At 42.2% G+C, this 23,835-nt stretch overlaps 1 protein-coding gene across 1 annotated transcript in view; it reads left to right on the top strand.

Annotated features, from left to right (window-relative positions):
• Exoc6 (exocyst complex component 6) overlaps window positions 1–23,077 on the top strand; it is a 145,141-nt gene extending 122,064 nt beyond the window's left edge. The window contains exons 21-22 of the mRNA XM_032891851.1: window positions 20,677–20,789; window positions 21,867–23,077. Of these exons, the coding sequence (XP_032747742.1) occupies window positions 20,677–20,789; window positions 21,867–21,999 (246 nt within the window). The 3' untranslated portion in view covers window positions 22,000–23,077. The remainder of the gene's footprint in view (window positions 1–20,676; window positions 20,790–21,866) is intronic.
• Window positions 23,078–23,835: the final 758 nt, after the last annotated feature.

Genomic DNA, 23,835 nt, shown 5'->3' with positions numbered 1-23,835 from the left:
AAACTGAAGCTTTTTTTTTTTTAATGATTCTATCACACCTCAACAAGAGTGTCTAGCATGGAGAAGACCAAGGGCAACGAATGCTGACAGGAATTTTGGTGAAGAAGGAAGTCATACACTTTGCTGGTGGGCGTGTAACTGGCATAGCCACCGTGTAAGTCTCACAAAAGCAAACATAGACCCGCCGTGTGAGCTACTGTTTGCTATACACTGAAGAGCTCCTAAGCCAGCACACCACAGGGATACTGCACATTCACGTTCACTGCTGCACTGTTCATAGGGGCCAGCAATGGAGCCAGCCTAGATGCCTGCTAATAAAGGAGTAGATAAAGTGTATCCCAAGAAAATAGATGGAATTAAATATATCAAGCAAAATAAACTTACCTCAGAAAAAGAAATATTGTATGTTTTCCTTCATATGTAAGGGGAGAAGGGGTGATGGAACTAGAAAGGGGATTAAATGGGTGGTGGGGAACAGGAGGGCAATGGGATACTCGTGACATGAAGCCAGCCAGAGGGGACTGAGAATAAAGGGTGGGGGAGGAGATGGAGGAGGACAGAGAATAATGACTCATATGCATGCAAATGACGTAATGAGACCATTGCTTTGCCTGCTCACGTGAAAGGGTTAATTTTAGAAAAGTGCCGAGCAGGGACTGAATACCCAGTAGACGGAAAGAGCATTCTGAAACTGTGGTTTGGGAAATGAATTGTGAAGACCAGAACGGTGGTCAGACCAGTGCCCGCACCCTGAAGGTGTACCTCCCTCCTACGGCTTTGCTGAGTTAGCCTGTTAGAGGCTTGGGCAAGCCACCTGCTCTCTGACAGGTGTGCTGCAAAGCAGTGTTTTACGTGGCACAGTTTGCAAGCGGACTTACCTAAACCACTATCACATTTCATACAGGTCTCTAGAACCTTCTCTCCACTGAGGGTCACAATGCTGGGCCTGGTGCCCCTGCCTCTTAGTTCCCGCACTCTGAGGCAGAGGCAGGCAGATCTCTATGAGGCCAGCCTAATACATAGTGAGTTCTAGGACATCTAGAGCTATGTAGAGAGACTCTGTCTTAAACAAAGAAAAGAAAAAACAAAAACAAAAGTCCAGTTATATTTGTAACCAGATGTGTTTTTCAACTGATAGGTGAACTCTTCAAATATTAAAGTGCAAATAATACAAAAAGGATGAAAATGTTTTCCGGAAACAGTTTGTTGAACTTTCTTTTTTTAAGCATTTAGATGATTTTAGGATGGATGGTTATTGCTAAAGGATTAATGCCACTAGGAGCAGCGACCAGGCAGGCAGTTACACACAGTAACTTGTTTTTAAGAACCATGAAATGGCAACACAGGATTGCTTGTGAAGAATGAAGAGATTCAGCGGGAAATTAAAATCCACGTTGATGTACCCTTCAAATCCCAACAGATGTCAGATTCTGCCCTGAATCACTGGACTGTCGTCACTAACTACATTACGCACGCTTGGCGAGAAATAAAGACTATGTTCATTAGTATGCATCTTCCCAGACTTTACATGATATTCTTCATATATTATAAATGAAATGGAAAAATGGGTAAGATAGATAATTTTTATAAAATGATCAAGGTGATTTTATATTTTTCTCATTTTTTTTTCTTTTTCTTTTTTCCAGAGCTGGGGACCGAACCCAGGGCCTTGTGCTTGCTAGGCAAGCGCTCTACCACTGAGCTAAATCCCCAACCCCTATTTTTCTCATTGTTAAAAACAATGTCTTATCTTATTAAAAAGGAAATAGCGTCTGAAGTGACATTTTTGAGTGTAGTTACATATTTTCTTTAGACAGACTGTCTAATAATTGCCGAATTTAGATCCTGGAAACAAAACCAGGACTTCCAGAAGGAAACAGTGCTGCTATTTAAAAGTATCATGAATATGACGGAAAAGCAGTTAAACATTTTGAGAATGTACAGATTTCCTTTGCCCCATTGGCTTCTTTTGCAGGTTAACTTAGCAGCAGACAACTAAAGATGGAGTGAGTGGAGACACAGGGCGTTGTTAGCCGATCTCTTGACCTATCCCAACTCCTCTCGCCATACGTCAGCAAGCAACCCACCCAAACCCACCAGAGCCTCAAGTCATTTCAGAAGGACATAGCCAGTCTTTACAGAGGCAACACGAGGGTCTTCTCACTTCGCAGATCTGTGTTGTTCACGTGTCAACAGTGTACATTGTTTCAAGACAGGGTTTCTCTCTGTAGCCTTGGTTGTCCTGGAGTTCACACTGTAGACCAGGCTGGCCTTGAGCTCATGTGTGCACCACCACTGCCAGGCCAGAATTTTTTCCCCTCTTGTAGTAAAATTACAAGTCTGAGCTTCTCACTGTAAAGACCAAGCAACTGTTAGCCACAGCCACTGTTTATTTGTATATTCATTTATCTACCAAATTTCTGTTGTTTTGAGACTGCCTGGCTATGTAGTGTAGGCTGACCTTGCCGTGTAGCCTGTGCTGGCCTCTGCCTTGTAAGTGTTGAGATTACAGTTGTGTACCCCCATGCCAGAGGCTTTGCTCATCTGACCACTCTCTATCTTACTGCTTTACCAAAACAAATCTATTAGGAGTGATTTGTGAATTGCTGTTACTTTATTTTCTGTTGCTTTTATCTCATGGAGAGAATCAATCGGTTATAAGTCGGATCCCATTGCAGAGTTCTTTGCATGCCTTTGATCATAGAGTCTAACCTGGAAGTGATGAGTTGCTCTTAGTAGGTTCACACAGAATGTTGTGTGTGTCTAATTTCTGAGCAGAAAGCATAATGATTTCATTTCAGAGAAAACATGTTTGACCTAAAAATTGTAACTAACCACATTACTCTAGTGCGGTGGTTCTCAACCTGTAGGTCACAACCCTTTTTAGTAAAATGACCCTTTGGCGGGGGTCTCCTATCAAATATACTGCATATCAGATATTTACATTATGATTCATAACAGTAGCAAAATTACAGTTATAAAGGATCAGTGAAATAACTTATGGTTGGAGTCACCACAGCAGGAGAACTGTATTCCAGGGTCTCAGCATTAGGAAAGTGGAGAACCACTGCTCTAGAGTAAACTCTGGTCAGAGGAATCCAGAGCACCAAGAGCTGCTCTAGGTTCAGAGGTTTCTTCCTGTGTTTATGGACACATGTTGAGTGCACGCCCTGCCCACTGGTTAGGTGCTGGGAAGCCCACGGTGACTGAGATGGGCAGAAACGCTGTTCTCATAGTCTCTCCTGTGTTCAGAGTTACAACTTAGAAGGAGATCCACAACAGACAGTGATGATTCAGATAGTTTTAGTGGGAAAGTCAGAGAGCTGCCTGGAGGTGTGAGGAGAATAAAACATGTCCGTGTCGTGGTGACTGGAGGGGAGGTGGGCAGCTCAGACATGTTGATCGGGAACTCTTTCAGGAAGTGGCCTTTGAGCAGGTCCCTGGATGAACTGGGAGGGTGAGCAGATGGAGATGTGCAGAGTCTTAAGATGTACACAGGACAGAACGGTGGGGATGGTTATGGCGAGCATGGAAGGAGCCGGGGAAGAGGTGCAGATGATGTGGGAACTTTGCCAGCACAGAGTACACAGAGGACCTTAGAAGTTAGGGATAGTAAGTGTGATGGGGAATTAGTCAGGGAGCTTGAATGGGTATCCTGTTCTAGGTGACACTTCGAGAAATTATTCTGATTGCTTTAAGGAGAGTAGATGTTAAAAAACAAGGTTAGAATCAGAAATATCACTAAGATTGCTCTGGTATTCTCAGATTCAGGTGATTGAGGCGGTGTTGTTTATTGACAATACGATTGATACAGTGATGTCATCATATAGACTTAGAATTTTTATATTTTAAGTATTGCATATAGTTGAGTTAGTCTTGGACAACTGGTTTGCTTTTATCTCAGGAATCCTACATTTTCTAATTAACTACGTTTTCGTTCTAGAAAGCATGGGTGTGGTACAGCATCATTTGCATTCTGAACACTCTTCCCTCCCACACTCACTTTCCCTAAGTCTTCTTGGTTACTACACTTGTTAGAGCAATCCTAAAATGTTTTGCAATCGGAAGTACTACCTATAGATGGATTTTCTTTACCTGTTTATTAAATAAATCTTTCTTGATTTCCTCAAATAGCCAAGTGGGGTGTGGGTGTGTGTGTGTGTGTGTGTGTGTGTGTGTGTGTGTGTGTGTGTGAGTGTGTGTGAAGGTTGTGAGTTTGAGGCCAGCCTGAGATATACTCTCAGGCCCCGCTTCAACAAAGACTAGTCTACTTGAGAGATGAGTTAGTTGGTGTCAAAGAAGACAGTGTTATCCTGGCTAAAGGACAGAAGCTTGAAGGGTCTGACTAGGAAACCACAGGCTGTGCTAGTCAGACCACTGTTGAATGGCAGACACTACATGGGCTCCCATCTCACTTAGTAGGTGTAACGTGACCTTGGGAAATGGCTTCCTGCACTATGTCAGCTGTTCTGTTCGCTTGAACAGAAAAGGTTATATGGTTTACTTCTGGGAGAGATTTCTTCCCTGATATGGTTGTCATTGCTGAAGTTAGTGACTTTTGTGACACTTAGGGAGGCCATCAGTTGATTGAGTGATCAGCTGCCATCATCCTATACCTAGCACATTTCATCAGAACAATGGAGGGTGGTGGCTCTGCTGAAAATAATAGGTGACTTCATTATTGTTAATAACCTGGCCTTTCCTTCCACCAATGCCTGAGAAAGGAAGCCCCTTGTTCTTTTTAATCCCTCTCACCTACTCTCTTCAACCTTCCTATGCATAGGCCATACCCCAAAGGACTGCCGGTCACAAATTCTAGGAAAGACCTTCTGTCAATCGCCAAGGAAAAATAGGAGACCCCTGTAACTTCACAAGACGCAAATTGCATTTGACTAGAACAACGCTGGAATCTGTCTTGGGACATGAACAAATCTTGGAAATTGTGAAGGAAGTATTTGGCCAGAATTCTTGCCCTGGAGACTGGGTGTCTGCCAAGATTTTACTTTGAAATTGCTATCTTCTGTTTCTAGTCTTAAGGCATCATAACATACCATTCTTTTGCCACTAGTCTATTTTATTCTTTTATGAAGAAGTCACTTTTAAATAACAATTATTTCCACTGTAATTAAACACATCTCCCTTTGTTTGCATTATTTTTGTTACCATATCGTTTATACACCCTGCTTGCTTAAACTTGCCCACATAATTCCTTCACAGGAACTCTGTTTAGGAGCTTGAAAGTCTTCGACTTCTTAAAGTATTAATGAGATTTGCCAAAGTTGTAGTACCTGAACACTTGACTCGATACAGCGGCAGGACAGTAAGCTTGTCCACACAGCTCCTCCAGCAGGCGTTTTCTTCTTTAGACAATTCTAAATTCATCTGAAGTGCCAGAGACTTGAAGGAAGATGTACTGTGGTTTACTCCTGAATATAACAAGACCAGACGTCTCAGAGAGTTTACCTTAAGGTCCAGATATGAGAAAAGTATGCTGCCCTTTGGGAACGCTTAGATTATGAAGGATTAGTCTGAACCTAAACGGCTTTCAGCTTTCTCTTCTTTGTGTTCCAGTGCCGTAACTACAGATCGCGGCTTGTGTTTAAATATGTAGTGCTCAGATCTTGTGCTTAGTAATAACAGTTTGAGCTCAGGTTTTTAAATGTTATTTAAGAATTACATTTAAACAGTTTTATGGTGTGGGAAATTATTCTTTAAAATGAAGCATATTTTTTCTCTTTCTACTAGACATGTGCTTTACCACCTTACCATGTCTCTGGCTTAGTTTCTCATTTTAAAATAATTACACACCCATCCCAGTACACTTCACGTGGCTTTCCCAAGGATAGCTATAGCATGCTTATCAAGACCAGGTTTAAAACATACCAAACAAACCATTTCTCCCCTTCTCTGCAGCCTGACAGAGTACCTGGCTTGTTTCCTTCCAAACCCTTTGTAATTCACACATATATGTGAGTTCATTTAAATTCCTGCACCTAACTATGCTTTGTATTGAGAACAAACTCTATGGAGCCCAAGCCGGTCTTGGATATGATCTCCTACCTCAGCCTCCTGAGTGTTGGGACGACAGCCGGGTGCCAGCATGCAGGTCATTGTCTTTTCTTGCAGAATGACTGGAGTCATTTATGTTATGTAATAATTAACATTTTGAATGCAGCATGCTGTTCTTTTATGTTGATAAATATGGACCCACTTGATTCACTTTGATTCAGCCATGCTGTTCTGTAGTCTGAACCAGCATCATTTATTGAAGCATGGGTCCTTACTGTTAGACATGACAGAATGTCAAGATTCTCACTGTAACTAATACCACAGATAACACCCTTATATAGTGAGTGGTTGTGATTATTTTAGTAGGCATTTAGAAGTAATATTTCTATACACTGTAAAAAGTATGCTAATCATTTAAAAAGAGCTACTAAGAAATATGACAAGGAAATTAACAGATATATCGAAAAATCACGCACCATGTAAATATATAGTTGGGCGGACACAGACACTTTCCTTATTTATGATAGAAGCATTTTCATTCTGCATTGTTGCAGGAGTAGTTGTTTGTTTGCTTGCTTGCTTGGTTGGTTTGGTTGTTTTGTTTTGTTGGTGTTGTTTTGGTGGGGGACAATGCTCTGGGGATCAAATGCAAGCAGGCTAGGCTAGCACTCTACTACTGCACTCATCCCCTAGCTGGCCTGATTCATTTTTAGGATATTTCAACATGCCTCCATAGACTGACAAGTGTAAGGCAGTGTTTAAAATATAGTCTCCGGGGTAAATGTTTTTAAGATCAACAATATTCTTACTAGTGTTTCCACTGAAAGAAATAGGCTAAATAAAGTTCCTAGAACAGTAAGAGGTAGAAATATCCTGGACTTTGATGAATATTATATGTGCTATAATAATTAAATATTAATCCAGTAGTCATAGTATTGAACAAGAAATTTGGGAGAGGAGTGGTAGAAGGGGCTTCTTGAGACAGGGTTTTCTGTCTTGGAACTCACTTTATACCCAGGCTAGGATAAGAGACTCATCTGCCTCTGCCTCCCAAGTGCTAGGACTAAAGCATCACTTACGCCCTGCAGGAAACGCTTAAAAATGAATTCCCTTTGGGGCCAACATTCCTAGTATTCATTTATAAGTACTGTCTAGGGCCAGTGAGAGGGCCACTGCTTTCAAATTTGGATGTTTCAGAGAGCTGTTCATACTTCTCTATCATTTTGTTTTGTTTTGTTTGAAACGGGATCTCACTGTGTAGCCTTGCCTGGCCTGGAACTTGATTTGAAGACCAGACTGGGCTCAAACTTCCAGAGATCTGCCTGCCTCTGCCTCCTAAGTAGTGCTGGCATCAAAGGAAGGCACCGCTATTCCTGGCCCACTGCTGGCACTCGAAAGGAATGTGTTCTTCTCATCTCCTCCGGTTGTGTGAGTGTGTGAGTGTGTATGAGTGTGTGTGAGTGTGTATGAGTGCGTGTGTGCGTATGAGTGTGTGTGTTTGAGAGTGTGTGTGTGAGTGTGTGTGTGTGTGAGAGAGAGAGAGAGAGAGAGAGAGAGAGAGAGAGAGGAGAACGAACTTGGGTCACACCTCTGCTTCTGCCTCCCAAGTGCTGGGATTAACTTAACGACATGAGCCACCACTGCTCGTCATGTGATACTCTGAACAGTACCCAAACTGAGTGTGTAGTGTGGGGATCACATAAGTGGTACTTCTGGGGTGTGTGTGTGTGTGTGTGTGTGTGTGTGTGTGTGTGTGTGTGTAGACCTTTCTTGAGGCAGACAGAGACAGAGAGCTAAACAGAAGCAAAGGAAATGACTGCTGTGGTTAGATAAGGCAGGAACAGGCCTGGGTGATGAGCTGCTGGATGCACACAGAGCTGGGCTTTAGGATCTCAAGGTTCGGGTGAGCTGCAGAGTTGAAGCACAGGTAGGGCATGCAGGCCATAGAGGTAAAGACCATGGATGGTTGGATGGATGGATAATTAGGGTGGGCTATATTAACAATCTGTGCTGCCCCACTTTCCACACAGTTATGAGCTCTCTACCTCTTGGTCACATGACTGGTCAGATGACAGGTCAGAAAGGCTCTCTCTATCACAGTGTTAGCTGCTTTCTGTGTTCAAGGGTTCCAGGTGAGGGTGTTATACCATTTGCTAATCTAGTATGTTCTAGAAGTTTTCCAGCCTGCTTTTTTTTAATATAAGGTTTTAATATGTTCTTGTGTTTATACTGTTTATACATTCCTAGTTTCCTTTGATCAGTTTATAGGTGGGATGATTTTATTTTCTGAAATACAGTATATTCATCAGACCATTCCTTGTGGGCAGTGCTGAGCAGGTGGCAGTGTCCATGTATCTGACAAAGTGTGTGAGTCACTCTTCTGCATGTGCACGCAAAGTGAGGTTAAACGTAGAGTCACCCAGAAAGTTCCTGCCTTCTGCTATGCCTCACAGAAAAGGACATAGTCCCACCTCTACAGTTCCACCCAGGATACCTACCAGGTCTTCTTTCTACCAAGCAGCATGCCCTCATCATGCCATGAATGGGATGGTTGACGTAATTAGCATACTGGCTGGCAGCTATGTTTGTGAGACAACCCCATTACACTTAGGATTTTCTTGAATATGAAGACATCTTGAATATGAAGACATCACAGTGTCAAAAGTCATGCTTATCATGGTCCCTTCCTTACAGAAGAGGAACTTGAGATCAAATTATAGCTCTTTTAAATGGTTAATTCAAAATGCAGGATGCTTTATTTCTTACAACTTGGGTGGGATAGGAACTTAATAAAACATAAACCTTGGTAGACAATATCAACATTTATTTTAGAATGTTTTCAGATTTGTGAGAATAAATGTCATTTATTCATTCATTCATTCATTCATTCATTCATAGTTTTTTGAGACCCTGTCTCTCTGTGCTACCCCTCTGGCTTCTGTTGTGTTTTAGTTTGATGTGTACACCCCACCCCACCCAAAATTTTCACTACAAATAATGTAAGAGACAGTCGTTCCAATGACACCTCTCCTTTCTTATAAAAGAAAGGGAGGACCTGAGGGGCAGTGGACAGTGCCAGGAAACCTGGTAAAGTTGAGCAGTTTGGAAGCCCTGGAACCCAGAAGGATCACCTGCTTCCAACAAGGCCCCTGTCGCGTGACCACACTCCCTGCATAAGATCTAGGTCACGTAGATCAGAACAGAGTTCATGCTAAGTGAGGTATCTGAGAGGCCCTGAGAGTTAGCCAAGCTTCCCTTCCCAGATATTTCTTCCTGCAAAAGTTATTTAATCTATGAGCCACCCTGAGGAGGTGGTATGCATCCATTTCCATGATGAACAGTCAATAAACCATATGCATAAGCATGGACTGCCTCTTTCACCAAGAACCGCCATGCAGAGTGTGAAGGAAGCCTTTGTCTATAGTGCCACAATGACTAAGTCTTCCACAGGAGGCCAATTAGCTAAGCTGGAGTTCCCCAACCTCCCAGTCCCTAGCTCCCAGCCCTGGGCCTCCTTAGCCCTCAGGCCCAACTTGAAAGACCTAGCAGCACGTGGATGTCTAGGAATATGGGAACCCCTGCCCCGGGCTCTTCATCACAGGATGGCGGACCCCAACCCTCTATTCCGGACTCTTGTCCATGACTGGCCGCTCAGGAGTCAGGGAACCCCAGCTTTGGTCTCCTACCCCCAAGGCTGCATTCTCCCATCCATCGAATAGTGTATCGCATTTCCATGGAGCCCGGCACTCTCCTGTGGGCCTAGGGTAAATGCAGTCTAGCATCTCCATCCGCATTCCCACATCCCAAAGGCAGGGCGAAATGGTAGACGATATTGAGGTTTATTATAGAATGTTTCCAAATTTGTGAGAATACATGTCATATTTATTTAGGATTCTTTTCAAGACAGGGTTTCTCTGTGTAGCCCTGGATGTTCTGGATATAGCCCTGTAGACCAGGCTGGCCTTGAACTCACAGAGGCAGATCTGCCTGCCTCTGCCTCTGCCTCCTAGTGCTGGAATTAACGGTGTGCACTACCACCTCCTGGCAAAACCTTAGTTCTTAAGCATTATCTTATTCAAGTGAAATATCAGATTGCTCCTGGTAAGGGGACAGAGACCCCACTACATGGTGTCACCCTTAGCAGACCAAACTGGGATTCATGGCTTTGGCATAGAGGAGAATTTCAGGATTATCCAGTATGTTTGAACAGAGTTAAAGATTATATCAAAGGCATTTTTCTATTTAATATAAATGTGAGGGTTATGAGAGATAGAGACATTGAGAAAGAAAGACATGTCCAAGTATGGTATAGGCTTCCCAGAGGACAGGAGAAGGAAGGAAGGTACACTAGCGTGTGGGTGTGGATACTCAAAAGAGAATTGCAGTCAACTGTCCTAATATTAGCCATATATACCATTTAAATCTCAAGTTAAATGTCAAAAAGTTGCTAAGAAACCCTTTCAGTAAGCAAGATTCTGAGGTAGCCATGGGTATTGTTAGACGTAAAATCTGTTAGGAAGCCATTGGGATTGCACAAGAACCATGGGGTCCCACATCTCAACTTTAAAGGGGCTTCTAGCGGGAGTCATAAAATACTGTATGTTTATAACTGGGGAGAGAGAAGCCTTGCTGTGCTGGGATCTTGTTTCTCTGCTGGCTAAGGGGCTCCTTTCTGCTTCTCCTACCCCTTAATTTCCCTCTCTCTATTTTGCTTCAAGATAAGTAAGTAGAATTTTATTAGGTAAGAAAATGGAGGGCTTGGTTTTCTAAAAATGACACTAATTTCTAACATTCTGATGTGCCACAATTAAATATAAGTACTACAAAATTATTCTTTAAAAAATGCTGGCTTGTTTTAAGTTGTCATGTTCATCAAGTCTTTCTTTAAATCATTGTCTCTTGGGGTTGGGGATTTAGCTCAGTGGTAGAGCGCTTGCCTAGGAAGCACAAGGCCCTGGGTTCGGTCCCCAGCTCCAAAAAAAAAAAACCAAAAAAAAAAAACCAAAACAAAACAAAACAAAAAAAAAAAAACATTGTCTCTTAATACTCCCAGATTCTTGCCAAGGGGTTTTACTTTTAATATTTTATGACAATTTTCAGCCAATCTGTAAAATACTTAGAAGATAAGCTCCACCTTCTTACCATCCTCTCTCTCTCTCTCTCTCTCTCTCTCTCTCTCTCTCTCTCTCTGCCATCCCCCCCCCTGTTCTTTGTTCTCCTCTTAATTATCATGAACCAGGCTTTACCTCCTCACCTATGTTGAAGGCACTGGGCCAGGCATTGTTTCTGTTCTTACAAAGAGACTAGGGCTTGAGTTTTTTTTTTTTTTTTTTTTTTTTTTTTCTGATGGCCTAGTGTGAGCTGTTTATGCAAGGTATCAATGGAAACAATTATCCTAACAGGATGACACAGCCTATTAGGCTTAGAATGTCCCGATTTCCTGTTTAGGTTATCCGGAGGTCAGATGCAGGTTCCTTCTCCTGCCCCAGTCTGCATAGTAGAGTGTGGTAGGACTTGAATCACAATCCATTGATCATTTATCCTCCCAAGAAAATAAGTCGCTCCCTTGCTACTGTTTGTTATTTTATAGCTGCAGCCTTAGTAAAAGTGTAACGCCAATGGCTACTTCCTAACAGTGGGTCTTCAAGTACATTGGTCACATTGTCGCAGTTGTCAGTTAACCTCTCTGGAATCTGTTACTAAGCACTGAGGCCCAACATAAGCCTTGCCTTCATGCTGTGAACCCCTGCCTTAGTGAATCAGGCTTCTTGGTTTGCTGTCTGCCTTTTTACCCCTCTATTTAATTATGCTCCAGGGTATGGAAAGACATTTCTCTTTAAAACAGATTAAGCAGCAAGTGTTCTGACATGTTTTTCTAGCAAATCATTATACCTGACAAAAGATAATTACATATACAGTCAGATCTGGAGGTAAATGGTTAATTAAAGTGCCTTTTAGAGTTAAGAAAAATAAATACATATTTTAAATTGCTTGGGTAAAGATAATAAAATCTATTACAGAAAGAAATGGCTGAGAATAAAGATCCTCTTAAATATAAAACAGTAGCATATTTATTTGTGTGTGTTCATTGCCCTACCACTGAGCTTCAACGCCAGCCATAATGCTCTTTCTGTTAAAGTGTCCACTTTGGGGCTGGAGAGCACGGGCTGCTCTTCCAGAGGTCCTGAGTTCGATTCCCAGCAACCCATGGTGGCTCATAACCATCTGTGATGGGATCTGATGCCCTCTTCTGGTGTGTCTGAAGACAGCTACAGTGTACTCACATACATAAATAAATAAACAAACAAAATTAAATAAATAAATAAATAAATCTTTAAAAGAACATACAACAAGAACAGGAAGTGCCCACGTTGTCAGTGTCCATTATGCTGCCTTTGCTAGTCCAGTTTACTTTGCACTGAACTCCAAGGCAAATGGTAAAGGCTGGCACATGCACCGAGCCCCTCTCTCTACAGCACAAGATGGACAGTCTGAGCGCTGCCTTTCTGCCGAGGAGCTCTTCCAGGGTAGGACCCGAGCCTCCCACAGTAGAGGTGCGCCCTCTTTTTTCTAAAGCAGCCAGGGGTGGGGGTGGGGGGATTGTTTTACTTAGCTTCATCTGCTGTAAACACCTCTAGTTCCGTTTTGTTTGTTTGTTTTGTTGCATTTTGAGGGAGGGTCTCAGCCCAGGCTTATCTCAGAGTTGCTGTGCAGCTGAGGGTGGCCCTGGCCTCCTGGTCCTTCCTCATCTACCTCCCCTGGGATTATAGGCATGTGCCACCATGCCTTGGCTCTAAGTTCCATTTTAAATAAAGAAATGACAAGATGCCATTTAGACACTTCAGTGTCTAAAGTATTTAGTTTTAATTTCAATTCAGTTTAGTCCCTTAAGCCAGAACTAGCATTTATGTGACAAATTATAAATCTTATTAGACTTACTAAAACTTTAGAGTTAAACATATATGACTAATTTTACTGGAGATTAAATTAACCCAGGTACTAGATTCCCCACATTTTCTTGTACTTTATTTTAAATCACAGTCATTATCTCATGTGGGAAGTGAGGTTTAATGGGACACCCACTTAGATTCTCTTAGGTAAAAAAATTATTTCCACCCCTTCCCCACTTCTCGGCAGCCACACTAGGAGATGTGCCTAGCACAGTCTCCAGCTTAGACATCCTTGAGCACAGAGAGGTAGGGAGTTTCCCCTTCAGCTAATCTAGATTTTAGTCTTGATTTCTCTCAAACTCAGTTCACACGAGTCTATCGTATTTCTTCAGTACTGTACTGAAACAACGTGACTCACCAGAAAGAAGGGCAAGTCTGGTGAGCGCCTCTCCAGTCAGGTTTAACCCCTGACTGCTGTGAGCCTTTGAGTCTCGCCTGACTTACATAAGTGCGGCGGATGATGTAACGAATCCAGGCGGAAATTACATGTATGACTGAGTATGTTTATTTGGTGTGTTAGTTGGTGCCATTGTGGGTTTACAGAAGGAAATTCCAGAAGAGAGCTTTGGTTTTGAAATGCTCTTTACATCTATGCTACATGTTAAATCATTACCTCATGTAGCCCAGCTTTCAGAATGAGAGAGATTACTAAAACTTCAGAGGTATATTGACTATTTTGATTAATATCTCTTTCTCCTTCCTCACCGTCCCCGTGTGTGTGTGTGTGTGTGTGTGTGTGTGTGTGTGTGTGTGTGTGTGTAATATAATTAATTCAGCAGGCAAGACGTACTAACCAATGCTACAATGTGTGTGTGTGTGGGGGGGGGGTAACCCTTGAGCCAATTACAAAAGAGCATGTTGCAGGATTGCCATTTTGGGCAGTGACTGCTGGTAACTACAGAGTCTGGGCAGCTAACTCTAAAATGGGTTGAAATGGTGTCAGACTTTGTGAATGTGCTGGAAACCATGGATTTTAAGTGAGTAAATTGTGCAGAACACCTCAAAACTATTTTATTTTTTGTTTTTGTTTTTGTTTTGTTTTGTTTTGTTTTGAGACAGGGTCTCTCTGTGTAGCTCTGACTGCCCCGGAACTTATGCTCTGTAGATCAGACTGGCCTCAGAGATCCTTCTGCCTCTGCCTCCCACGTGCTGGGATTAAAGGTGCCACCACCTTAATGTATTGAAGCCCGGCTTCAAAACTATTTTTTAAAAACTTTTTAATGACATAACTTTAATTGTTCAAAAGTTATAAAAGCGAAAAGAGAAAGAAATGTAAAACCGCTGATATAAGTAGGAAGGTCATATGTAAGTGAAGCAAACTGTGTGACGCAGTGTACACCTGGCCACCAAGCTGAACAGGGATTGGTGTTGATCTTCTGAGAGGGGAGACAGCAGTGAACTCTGCTCTGTGATCTGCCCCACTGATTATTGCTGCGTATTATCTTGAAGAAAATTAATTTTAACAAATTAACATATAAACTTACACTTTTTTTATGGCACTGTAGCCATGACAGCCACAGGAATTTGACAGATGTGAGGTTTATAAATCTGATTGTGTTCACTGCCGTTATTTGACTCTTTGTTTGAAATTCCAAACCCACTAATGACTGCCCAGCATAGCTTAGCACTGCAAATACTTTAAGGAAGGCCTGGGGTGGGGGGCTATGTGCTTTTAATTCCAACTGTCAGGAGGCAGAGGCAGAGGCAGACAGGTCTCTGAGTTTGAGGTCAGCCTGGTCTACATAAAGAGTTCCAGGCCAGCCTGGTCTACATAAAGAGTTCCAGGCTAGCCTGGGCTACATCGTGACACCATACCTCAAAAAGAAGAAGAAGAAGAAGAAGAAGAAGAAGAAGAAGAAGAAGAGGAGGAGGAGGAGGAGGAGGAGGAGGAGGAGGAGGAGGAGGAGGAGGAGGAGGAAGAAGAGGAAGAAGAGGAAGAAGAGGAAGAAGAGGAAGAAGAGGAAGAAGAGAGAGGAAGAAGAAGAAAGGAAGAAGAAGAAGAAGAAGAAAGAAGAAGAAAAAGAAGAAGAAAGAAGAAGAAGAAAGGAAAATTCAAATAACAAAAAAGAAGAAAGAAAAAACCACACACACTTTGCCTCCACAGTGAAGTGACTTAAAGCTTGTGTCCATGTCCACAGAGGGAGAGCAGAAGGTGCTGGCTGAAAGCAGGCTTGGAAAACATTTGAAGAGAGAAGGCTTAGGAAAAGACAGCTTAAAGGCTGTTAACACAGGGAGACAAGAAAGAGAGGAGGCTAAAGGAAAACTTTTGTGTTTTAAAAGTCTTTTGTAGTGTAGTTTCTTGAACTCCTGTTCATGTGTTAGGATTACAGATTCCACCACCATGCCAGGTTTTCTGAGGTGCTACGAGTTGAGTCCAAGGCCTCTGTGCCTGCTAGGCCAGCCTTCTACCAACTGAAGCCCACTGCTGGTCCTTTGTCTGGGTTTTAACCTAAGTTCATTCTGGCTGTGTCTAAAATTGTCTCCTAAGCTTCATCTAGAGTTTTCTTAGTGTGGCATTTTCACAGAGAAAGGAAAGTCTGGTGCTTTAGAAAGCAGATGGTGCTCATTTGATGCCATTATCTAGAAAAGACAAGTATTCTCCCAGTGTGGTTTACTTGGTAAGAGCTCCTTCAGTTCCCGGTAGCCAATTACTGGGGATTTGTTAGAAGGGCAAGTGTCCGTCCTCAGCGTTGTCCTTGTTAAAGTCTCTGAAGCGCCCTAGGAACCCCGAGTCATCTTTGTGTCTTGAAGATGGAGGAAAACCGATCTTCTGGTTTACTTTTGGATGTTGCAGAGCCACCCTGAGGTTCCCCAGCTGGATTTAGTGTTTGGAAAGAAAAGGGAACTTGGGGGACTAATGCTGCCTGAGCCCCCAGGTCACTGTTCACATTCACAAAAGCAAACCTGGTGTCCCCGGTTGCTTCTCTCTTGACTCTTATTTATCTTCTGTCTTGGGTCACTGCCCCTGAGGTGCTTCAAAAGGAAAATCCAAAAGACCCAAAACAAAGAAAACTAAACCAGATTCAAGGAAAAATGACCCGGCACTGTGGATTTGGTTTTACAAAGGCAAAACGGCAGCCCGAAAAGCTCTATAGAGTGGCTTTAAGTTTGCCTGCATTTACTGTGCTATTTGCAGAGTGATCCACAGGTCTGAGACCCCAAGAATCTACAGATTCCGAACAAGTCTTTAGGGTGGGAAACTGTCAGCCGGCTGGATGGGTCAGCACGGTGCAATCCTCAGTGATTCTGATTCAGCTATTTCGAGCATATAAATGGGACCACCCGTGCAACCATTTCATTCCTTAAGCTGGTTTTTCATTCTCTGGACACACAGGAAGCACTAAGGAGGAACTTACAGATATTGGCAGGAATCCACCTGATGTGTCAGAGTTGTTCTCAGGGTAACTTTGAATCCTTACTGAAAAGGGGGTGCTAATTTCAAACGACCTTTTAGACCTGGTTGAGATGGAACTGAAACGTGCTATTTCGCTACTTGATTTTATGTGATCCATACCTTGATTACTTCCCAAAAGCCTTGAAGTTTGCTTGGCTCCTGGAACAAACCCACTCACAGAACTGATACCGATCCTCATTGTCACGTGCCGTACTTTATCCTTTAATAAGCATTTGCAAGTTGCTTTTGGATAATGTGGTGATGTTTTGTTTTTGATCATGTTCAAGTGACATCTTTGAACTCTGTGTATCCATGGTAACTAATAAATTCACCTGTTGAGACCATGTCTTAATGTTCCCTGCTCTCCCATAGGACTAAAGGATTTTATGTAATCACTGCCTATATTGTTTGTCCGATGCTATCTGAAGAAAGCAAAACTTGAAATGGAGTGATGTTTTCTGTGATAGTGGCTTTAATATTAAAAATGCAGCGTCCTGTGAAACCTGAATAGCTTGGAGAGGGAGTCCCTAAGGAGAGGGAGTACCCACGGCAATGGCAGGGTATGGAGTGAAGGCCTGAGTGGAACCCAATGGGACCTGGAATAAAGCCCTGGTCTTGTGCTACCCTTTCATTTCAGTAGAGATGCATTTTTAAAAGGGCCAGGCATGGTAGGGCAAGGCCTTTAATACCAACACTCAGGAAGCAGACGTGGGTTGGTCTGCTGAGCCCAGCCTGATGGACATAGCAAGTTCCAGGCCAGCCAAGGCTACACAGTGAGAAGATGTCTCAAAAGAACAAAGCCAAAAAAGATAAGAAGGACTTGGTGATTGTTAGGGATGCAGTCATTGTTAGGGATGGGCCATTGGTAAGCCATTCAGAATGCTAGAACTGCTTTCGTGTGGCGGACTGTGTCAGTCATTATACCCAGTGCTCTGATGAGATTCTGCCAGTGGCCCAGGGAAAGCCTGGGAGACCAGATGGAGTACAGTCAGTTGCCAGCATTGCCAAGATTTGCTTATATTCACTTATTCCAGCAGCACTAAGGGTCTGGAAGATCTTTATGTACGTGGAAGGGAGAAATTTGAGTATGGGATCAGCATGTTTCCTGCCCCATGTTTCCTCCCTACTCATAGCCAGGAAGTTTGAAGACATAAACGGTGCCACGCCAATGTTCAGGGACTGGGAGAGAGAGAGAGAGAGAGAGAGAGAGAGAGAGAGAGAGAGAGAGAGAGAGAGAGAGAGAGAGAGAGAGAGAGATATTGAGATTTTGCACCAGGCAGCTGTGGTTTCCATCGGTTTTACATTCGAAGCTGACAGGAGCTTCCTCCTATGTTAATGGAGTTACTAGGATTTGTGTGAATAATGTTTTAAAAAGATAATTTCTCTATGTTAGCATCAAAATATAACTCATTTCCTTGTTAATTTATCACCAGATAACAATGTGCACTCCCTGAGGAGGGGGACAGTGTCTAGTTTTTATACTGTCTTCTAATGCCTGAAATGGAATATATAGCACATTGTAGGTGGGCCATAAACGTTTGTTGAATGACTAAGTAAATTTTATTTATATCGTTGTTGGTGTTGAGTTCCTTAAACTTTAATATGCAGGAGGTTTCCATAAATATCTACAAATTATACATGATACATATTTTATCAAGTATTTAATGTTAATGTGAAATATATAAATTACTCTGGCAGGAATATTAAACTTTATGCTTCTTGTGATCTCCAGTGATTTGCAAAAAGTATCTGCTATGATGTATGGTCATACATACAAATTATCAGCAAAGCATTTCTAGTTAGGAAAGACTCTCTGTGCTGGAGAAGGATCATGTGTCTTTAGGGTTGGAGTTGGTTCAGTAAATAGGTTTTTCTTTCCCATCTGGAGGTGAAAAGCCTTAGAGAAAAAAAGCCTCATTTACAGATTCCTTCCTCTTCCATCTCCCAGAGGTCACTTGTTAGTGCCCTTTTGAAGAAAGGGATGTTTTAGTCAGTATAGAGTGGTTACTTCCCACAGACTGCGTACGTGACCACATTCCCGTGTGGAATCACATAGCTCAGAGAGAGCATCTTCACCGTGAGATTCTTCTGACAACTGTGCAGAGACTGCTAGTTAATGGAGTATGGTTTAACAAATATATAAATGTTCTTTTGTCTGTGTGTTTTTGAGACAGGGTTTCTCTGTGTACCCCTGGTGGTCCTGGAACTCACTCTGTAGACCAGGCTGGCCTTGAACTCAGAGATCCATATGCCTCTGTCTACCAAGTGCTGGGCTTAAGGCCTGCATCACCACTAGCTATAAATGTTACTTTAAACTCTAACACTAATATATGTCCACTGTCGATATCCTAACAATAAAAAAAAATAAGTTACTTGTAACTCCATGATAAAAGTAACCAATCTTAACATACTTAAATTTTCTTTCATTTATAGTTTCTGTAATTCAGTAGCATCAAAACTGTCTTCTTAAGCCATTTAGATTCTAAGAAAATCATTTTATTAAGCTGTGATAGTCACTGTAAAGTTCTACTGCATTGTTTTACCAGTTTATATATATATATTTTTTTTTTCTTGTGGTAGTGCTGGGCATTGAACCTAGACCTCATGCACAGTAGGCACAAACTTCTTGATATTGACATTTAAATTGCTTTAATTTTGTCTGTCACCTAATAAAATGGAGATTGCATAACTTTTTGTCCACCTTTATTATTTCTCCTAGAATCCCTCTCCAGTAAATATGATTACCCATTCAAGTAGATGGGTGTTTTGGTTCTGAAACCCTTTGCAGAGTAATAGTCTGTCAACCACAGCATCACCATCTGAGTAGATGAAGTTAGCGTTCCTTGGGGAAATACAGAAAAATATATGTTATCTAACAACAATAAAAATATGAACATATTCTCTTTTCATTTCCATATAGTATAGCCTTTTCATATTGTTTCATTAGAGTTTCTCTAACAGTGTTTCGACTGCTGCCATGGTTTAAAATGCTTTCTTTTCTGAAAATAAACAGTGACAATTAGTAATTAATATTTTCAGTATTGTGTGGGTAGAGAGAGGGCTCAGTGGTTAAGAGAATGTCTGTGTTCAAAGGACCTGGATTCGATTCCTAACCCCCACATTGAAGCTCATCATCTCTGGGCACCAGACACACACGGTGCATAGCCATTCACACAGGCCAAACACTCTTACACATAAAGTAATAAAAATAAATCTAGGAAAAATTAAAAAGCACATTTCCGCCCTTTACAAGGGTCTGTCTATGTAACCATTGCAAATTAATGGAGAAAAATAAGAGTCAAACAAGTCCCTTACCTTCCCAGGAAAAGTTGGTTTTTCCTAATCTTTCTTCGGGTGGCTGTAATCACCTTAAAAGTTTTTATTCCTCTTAGAGTAACTAACTCCACACACACATCCTGTGAGTAAATATCAACGCTTCCTTCATTTGAGAGCAGTTGTTTATGAAGTATGTTTTTTAAAAAGAATATAAAGACCCAGGAGATAGTAAGTAAGGCATCAGGCTTTCTGCAGGAACTCAGGCCCGGAGGGATAGGAAGTTGGCTTTAAATGGCTTAAAGGGTTAGGGCTTAAAGGTGGATAAGGACTTTGATGCTTTCGGTTGGCCTCGCATGGCTTTTAAAAGATTATAACAATATTTGACGATGATTCTGAGTGGAGTTTATAAAGCAAATAGTCAATTTTGAGACAGCGGGGAAAGCAGAAGTCTTTTGTTGTTGTTGTTTGTTTATACAAAATGACTGGCTAGAGTTAACAGGCGGAATCCCTGAGCCCCGGTTTTATCCTGATTCTGAGATCCGTCACCCAGGAGAATCCAGCAGAGGTTGTTTAATGCACTTAATTGAGATTAACTGAGCTTGGGCTTTAAATTACTTTAGGAAAGTCTGGCTGCAAGCAGCTTCTCTGAAAGGTAAACAGAGCTCTAAGCTCCAGGGCCACATACAGGTGGCACGAGCCTGCACACCCGGTGGTGCACACAGATGAAGCAGGCGCCGATGTGGCTTCCAGACACAGGTGCTGATGTGGCTTCATTACAGTTGCATGAAAATGCCTCACATTGTTAGAACAGCAACCACTGACAATTTTAGCAATTCCAAAATAATAATAATGATAATAATAATAATAATAACAACAACAACAATAATGACTACGGTTTTGGTTGTGAAGGACACCAGTTATATTCTTAAAATGAATTTCATGGTTTTATTATAAAACGGAAAGTCGTGTAGAAATGCACCAAGAAGCATGTTCTTGATCTGTGTGAGTGAATGACCCATGTCTGACGTGGTCCATCCTCTTCCTCAGCTCCTTGACTTGTTTATGGTTTGGGACTGGTCTACTTACCTGGCTGACTATGGGCAGCCAGCTTCCAAGTACCTCCGGGTGAACCCACACGCCGCCCTTACGCTTTTGGAGAAGTGAGTATGTTCTCAGAACAGTGTTTTTGTTTTTATTTTGGATAGCATTTTACACAAGTTTTGAAGCTCAGTTAAGCCAAATGTGATAGCGTGTGCCAGTAATCCCAACCCTGAGGCAGGAGGATCATGAGTTTGAGGGAGCTGATGCTATAGTGAGACTGAAAAGAGGGAGGAAGGTGGAGGGAAGGAAGACGCTCCGTCTTGGGGAGCAGAAGATAAGCTTCTCTCTTTCCTGTTAGGATCCTTTTGTTACATGTGAGGAAAATGTTTTTCCTAATTATCCTGAAAACCTCAGGGTCAGTTGCTTTACGGAGATGTTAATGGGAGCCTGGAAGGCATAGTACAGCTATAGAATGCTCTGTGCTGCGTCCCCAGTTCATCCCCCTGCTGGAGAGAAAAGTGTTTACTTGGAAGACAGGAATTGGAGCTATTTAAAAATAAAATAAAGTAAAACAAAATAAAATAGGGCCAAGAATGGGAATGTTTGCTTCGCTGGTATCTAAGTCTTAAATTCTTTGCAGGTAGAGCAGTCCATGATTTAAAAAATTATTTTGTGAAAATTGAAACTATGACACAGCTAAAAAATTGCTCCCTCTTTTTTCTCATTATGTAGCAAACTTTCTCTTCACTCAGTTGTATTTTCTTTAAAGTGTAACTATTAAAGTGTACAGTTTTATGTCAGAATTATATGTTGTTTCCCAGATTTCAAAATATCTGGTTATTTGATTCGGAAAGATATAAGAATTTATTTTAGAATGTCATGAAATACTAGTGAGACAAACCCTCTCATTGAAATGGTCTACTAGCATTTCCCCTGTACACAGTCCTGCTGTGGACGAGTCCTAAGCCATGAAGGTCGTTCTACCAAAGCTCATGGCTTGACGGTAGGAGAGCAGCCAGTCTCAGATGCCTGCAGTGCGGCTGGGCACTTTCTGTCTTGGAGTCTCTGTATCCCTACGCTTGGTAGTGCCGATTGCAAGCACAGTCAGTGGTGGATAATTCAGAGGATGAAGGAAGGAAGGAAGGACTCCTAGGGACAGCAGTTTTCTTTTCCTAAGCGTCCACATTTGTTTGTAGGATGAAGGACACCAGTAAGAAGAATAACATATTTGCCCAGTTCCGGAAGAACGACCGGGACAGACAGAAGCTGATCGAGACAGTGGTGAAACAGCTCAGAGGCTTGGTGACCGGTATGTCTCAGCACATGTAGACCAGATACATGCCCGAGTGCTTCTCTGTGGCCAGCACTGGTCATGAGACAATAATTTGTTTACAGAAGCCAAAAACTGTAGTAGAGGAAAGATACTGATGAGGGCTTAAACAATAAGGACAGCAAACATCATTTGTATGGACTTTTAATAACTGAATACTATTTTATATATAAAAATGTAACATTAATTTTTTCCAATTTTAGAAGAAAAGTCAAAAGTGTAATATATAAACCCAATAAATTGTGTATGAAACTGGTTGCAAATATTAGAAAAACATGTCTCTGCTTGCATTTTTTTTTCTCCTATTTAAGCTTGAAGGAGTTTCTGTTTGTGTCGGCTATAGTTTGGGACCCAGCCACTGCTCATAAGGAAATACTCAGTGCTGTCGTTGGAATTTATTTTCACCTCAGTGTGACTTATGTGGCCCAGAAGTTTTAGTTCTGCAGAGTGTGAGGAGTGAGCACAGATATCCTGAAAGTTCCTGAAGTCAGGCTCAGCTCTCCAGGACAGTAAATTATTTGTTCTACTTAGACAGATATTTTCATTCTGAAAATAAAGAAGAGGGTTTGGATTTCCTAAAGACCAAACGTTGCTTTGTTCATTGAAGTTAATATTTCTGTCTGTGTTTTTGGTAGCTGACTCCATCTTTTAAAGTTTTAGTTTGGTTTAAGTTAAAAGAGAAGGCAGTGAAGAGCTGTTTACGTCAGGTGTAGCTAGTCCTTGTTTAGATGTGTTCTTTCTACATAATGCAATTACGACAGCCAGGGTTCAGGATAACTGTATTCCCATTGAAGATCTCAGTGCTGTGGAAACAAACCAGATCAACTGAACCCTGAAAACCCACAGCAAATGTACATTTTCCTTCAGGTAAATCACGGTGACATAGATGTCGATGTAAACCTGACCTTTGTTTTCTTTGCATTGTAATATTCGGACGTATACATCCTTTGCATTTTCCGGAACCTTGCCTGTAAGACTGCCTGACTCTGTAAAATAAGTGAAGAGCTGTGCTTTCATGTCTGGATTTTGTGATAATATTAAAAAGGTTGCAAGTCGGTGAAGATGCTCTTTCAGCCATTCAGAGCTTCTCTTTTCAAGCAACCCCTTGAATTATCAGAATGGGCATGACACAAAACAAAACGTATGTGTTCTCTTGACAAAATAAACGATCTCACAGTTTTAAATTTTTACACACAAAAATACAATAATTCTTAAGATACGCTGCATTCTGGAAATTAGGAGCTGTGCTCAGGCAGCTCGGAAGACTTTGGAATGCGCTATTCCTAGCTCTCCGGGTACTTGGCTCAGGCATCTGGGGATTTGGAAAGAGGAACCTTCTTGTCGCCTGGAGCAGACACCCCTTGGGCTCCTCTGTACTCTTTCCAAAATAACAGGCACCCCACCCGCGCTTCCCCGCACCTCCCCCCACACCTCTAGACTGGGTTAGCTAGCGGTAGGCCGAAAAGCTTTGCAGCCCAGAGTGGAGCACAAAGCCCAAGATGCAAGCTGGTAGGCCCCGGGGAGGGGGCGGGATCTGGCGGATTCCTGAGATGGGCAGTGAAAAAGAAACCAGAATCTGACTTGATCCTAAGTCCAGAGCTGCACCCAGGCTACCGGCACCTGGAGGGCTTTGGGTGCCCCTCCCCCCAGTGAAGCTTAGGAGCAGCGAAATTACCATCTCGAGAAGGCTCCCTTAAAGTGGGAGGTCAGAGAAGTGGGAGCCAGCAGAAGGTCCGAGAACTGGGCCCCAGCTAACCCTCTGGAACGCTAGTGTCACAGCCACTACCCCCCCCCACTCCCCGAGATTGAGCAAAAAGGTGTGAATCCAGCCTTTG

This window comes from Rattus rattus, chromosome 2 (genome assembly GCF_011064425.1).
Source record: "Rattus rattus isolate New Zealand chromosome 2, Rrattus_CSIRO_v1, whole genome shotgun sequence".
In the NCBI taxonomy this organism is placed as follows: Eukaryota; Metazoa; Chordata; class Mammalia; order Rodentia; family Muridae; genus Rattus; species Rattus rattus.
The sequence above is the reverse complement of the archived record's forward strand: the minus strand, read 5'-3'. Positions and strand labels throughout refer to the sequence as shown.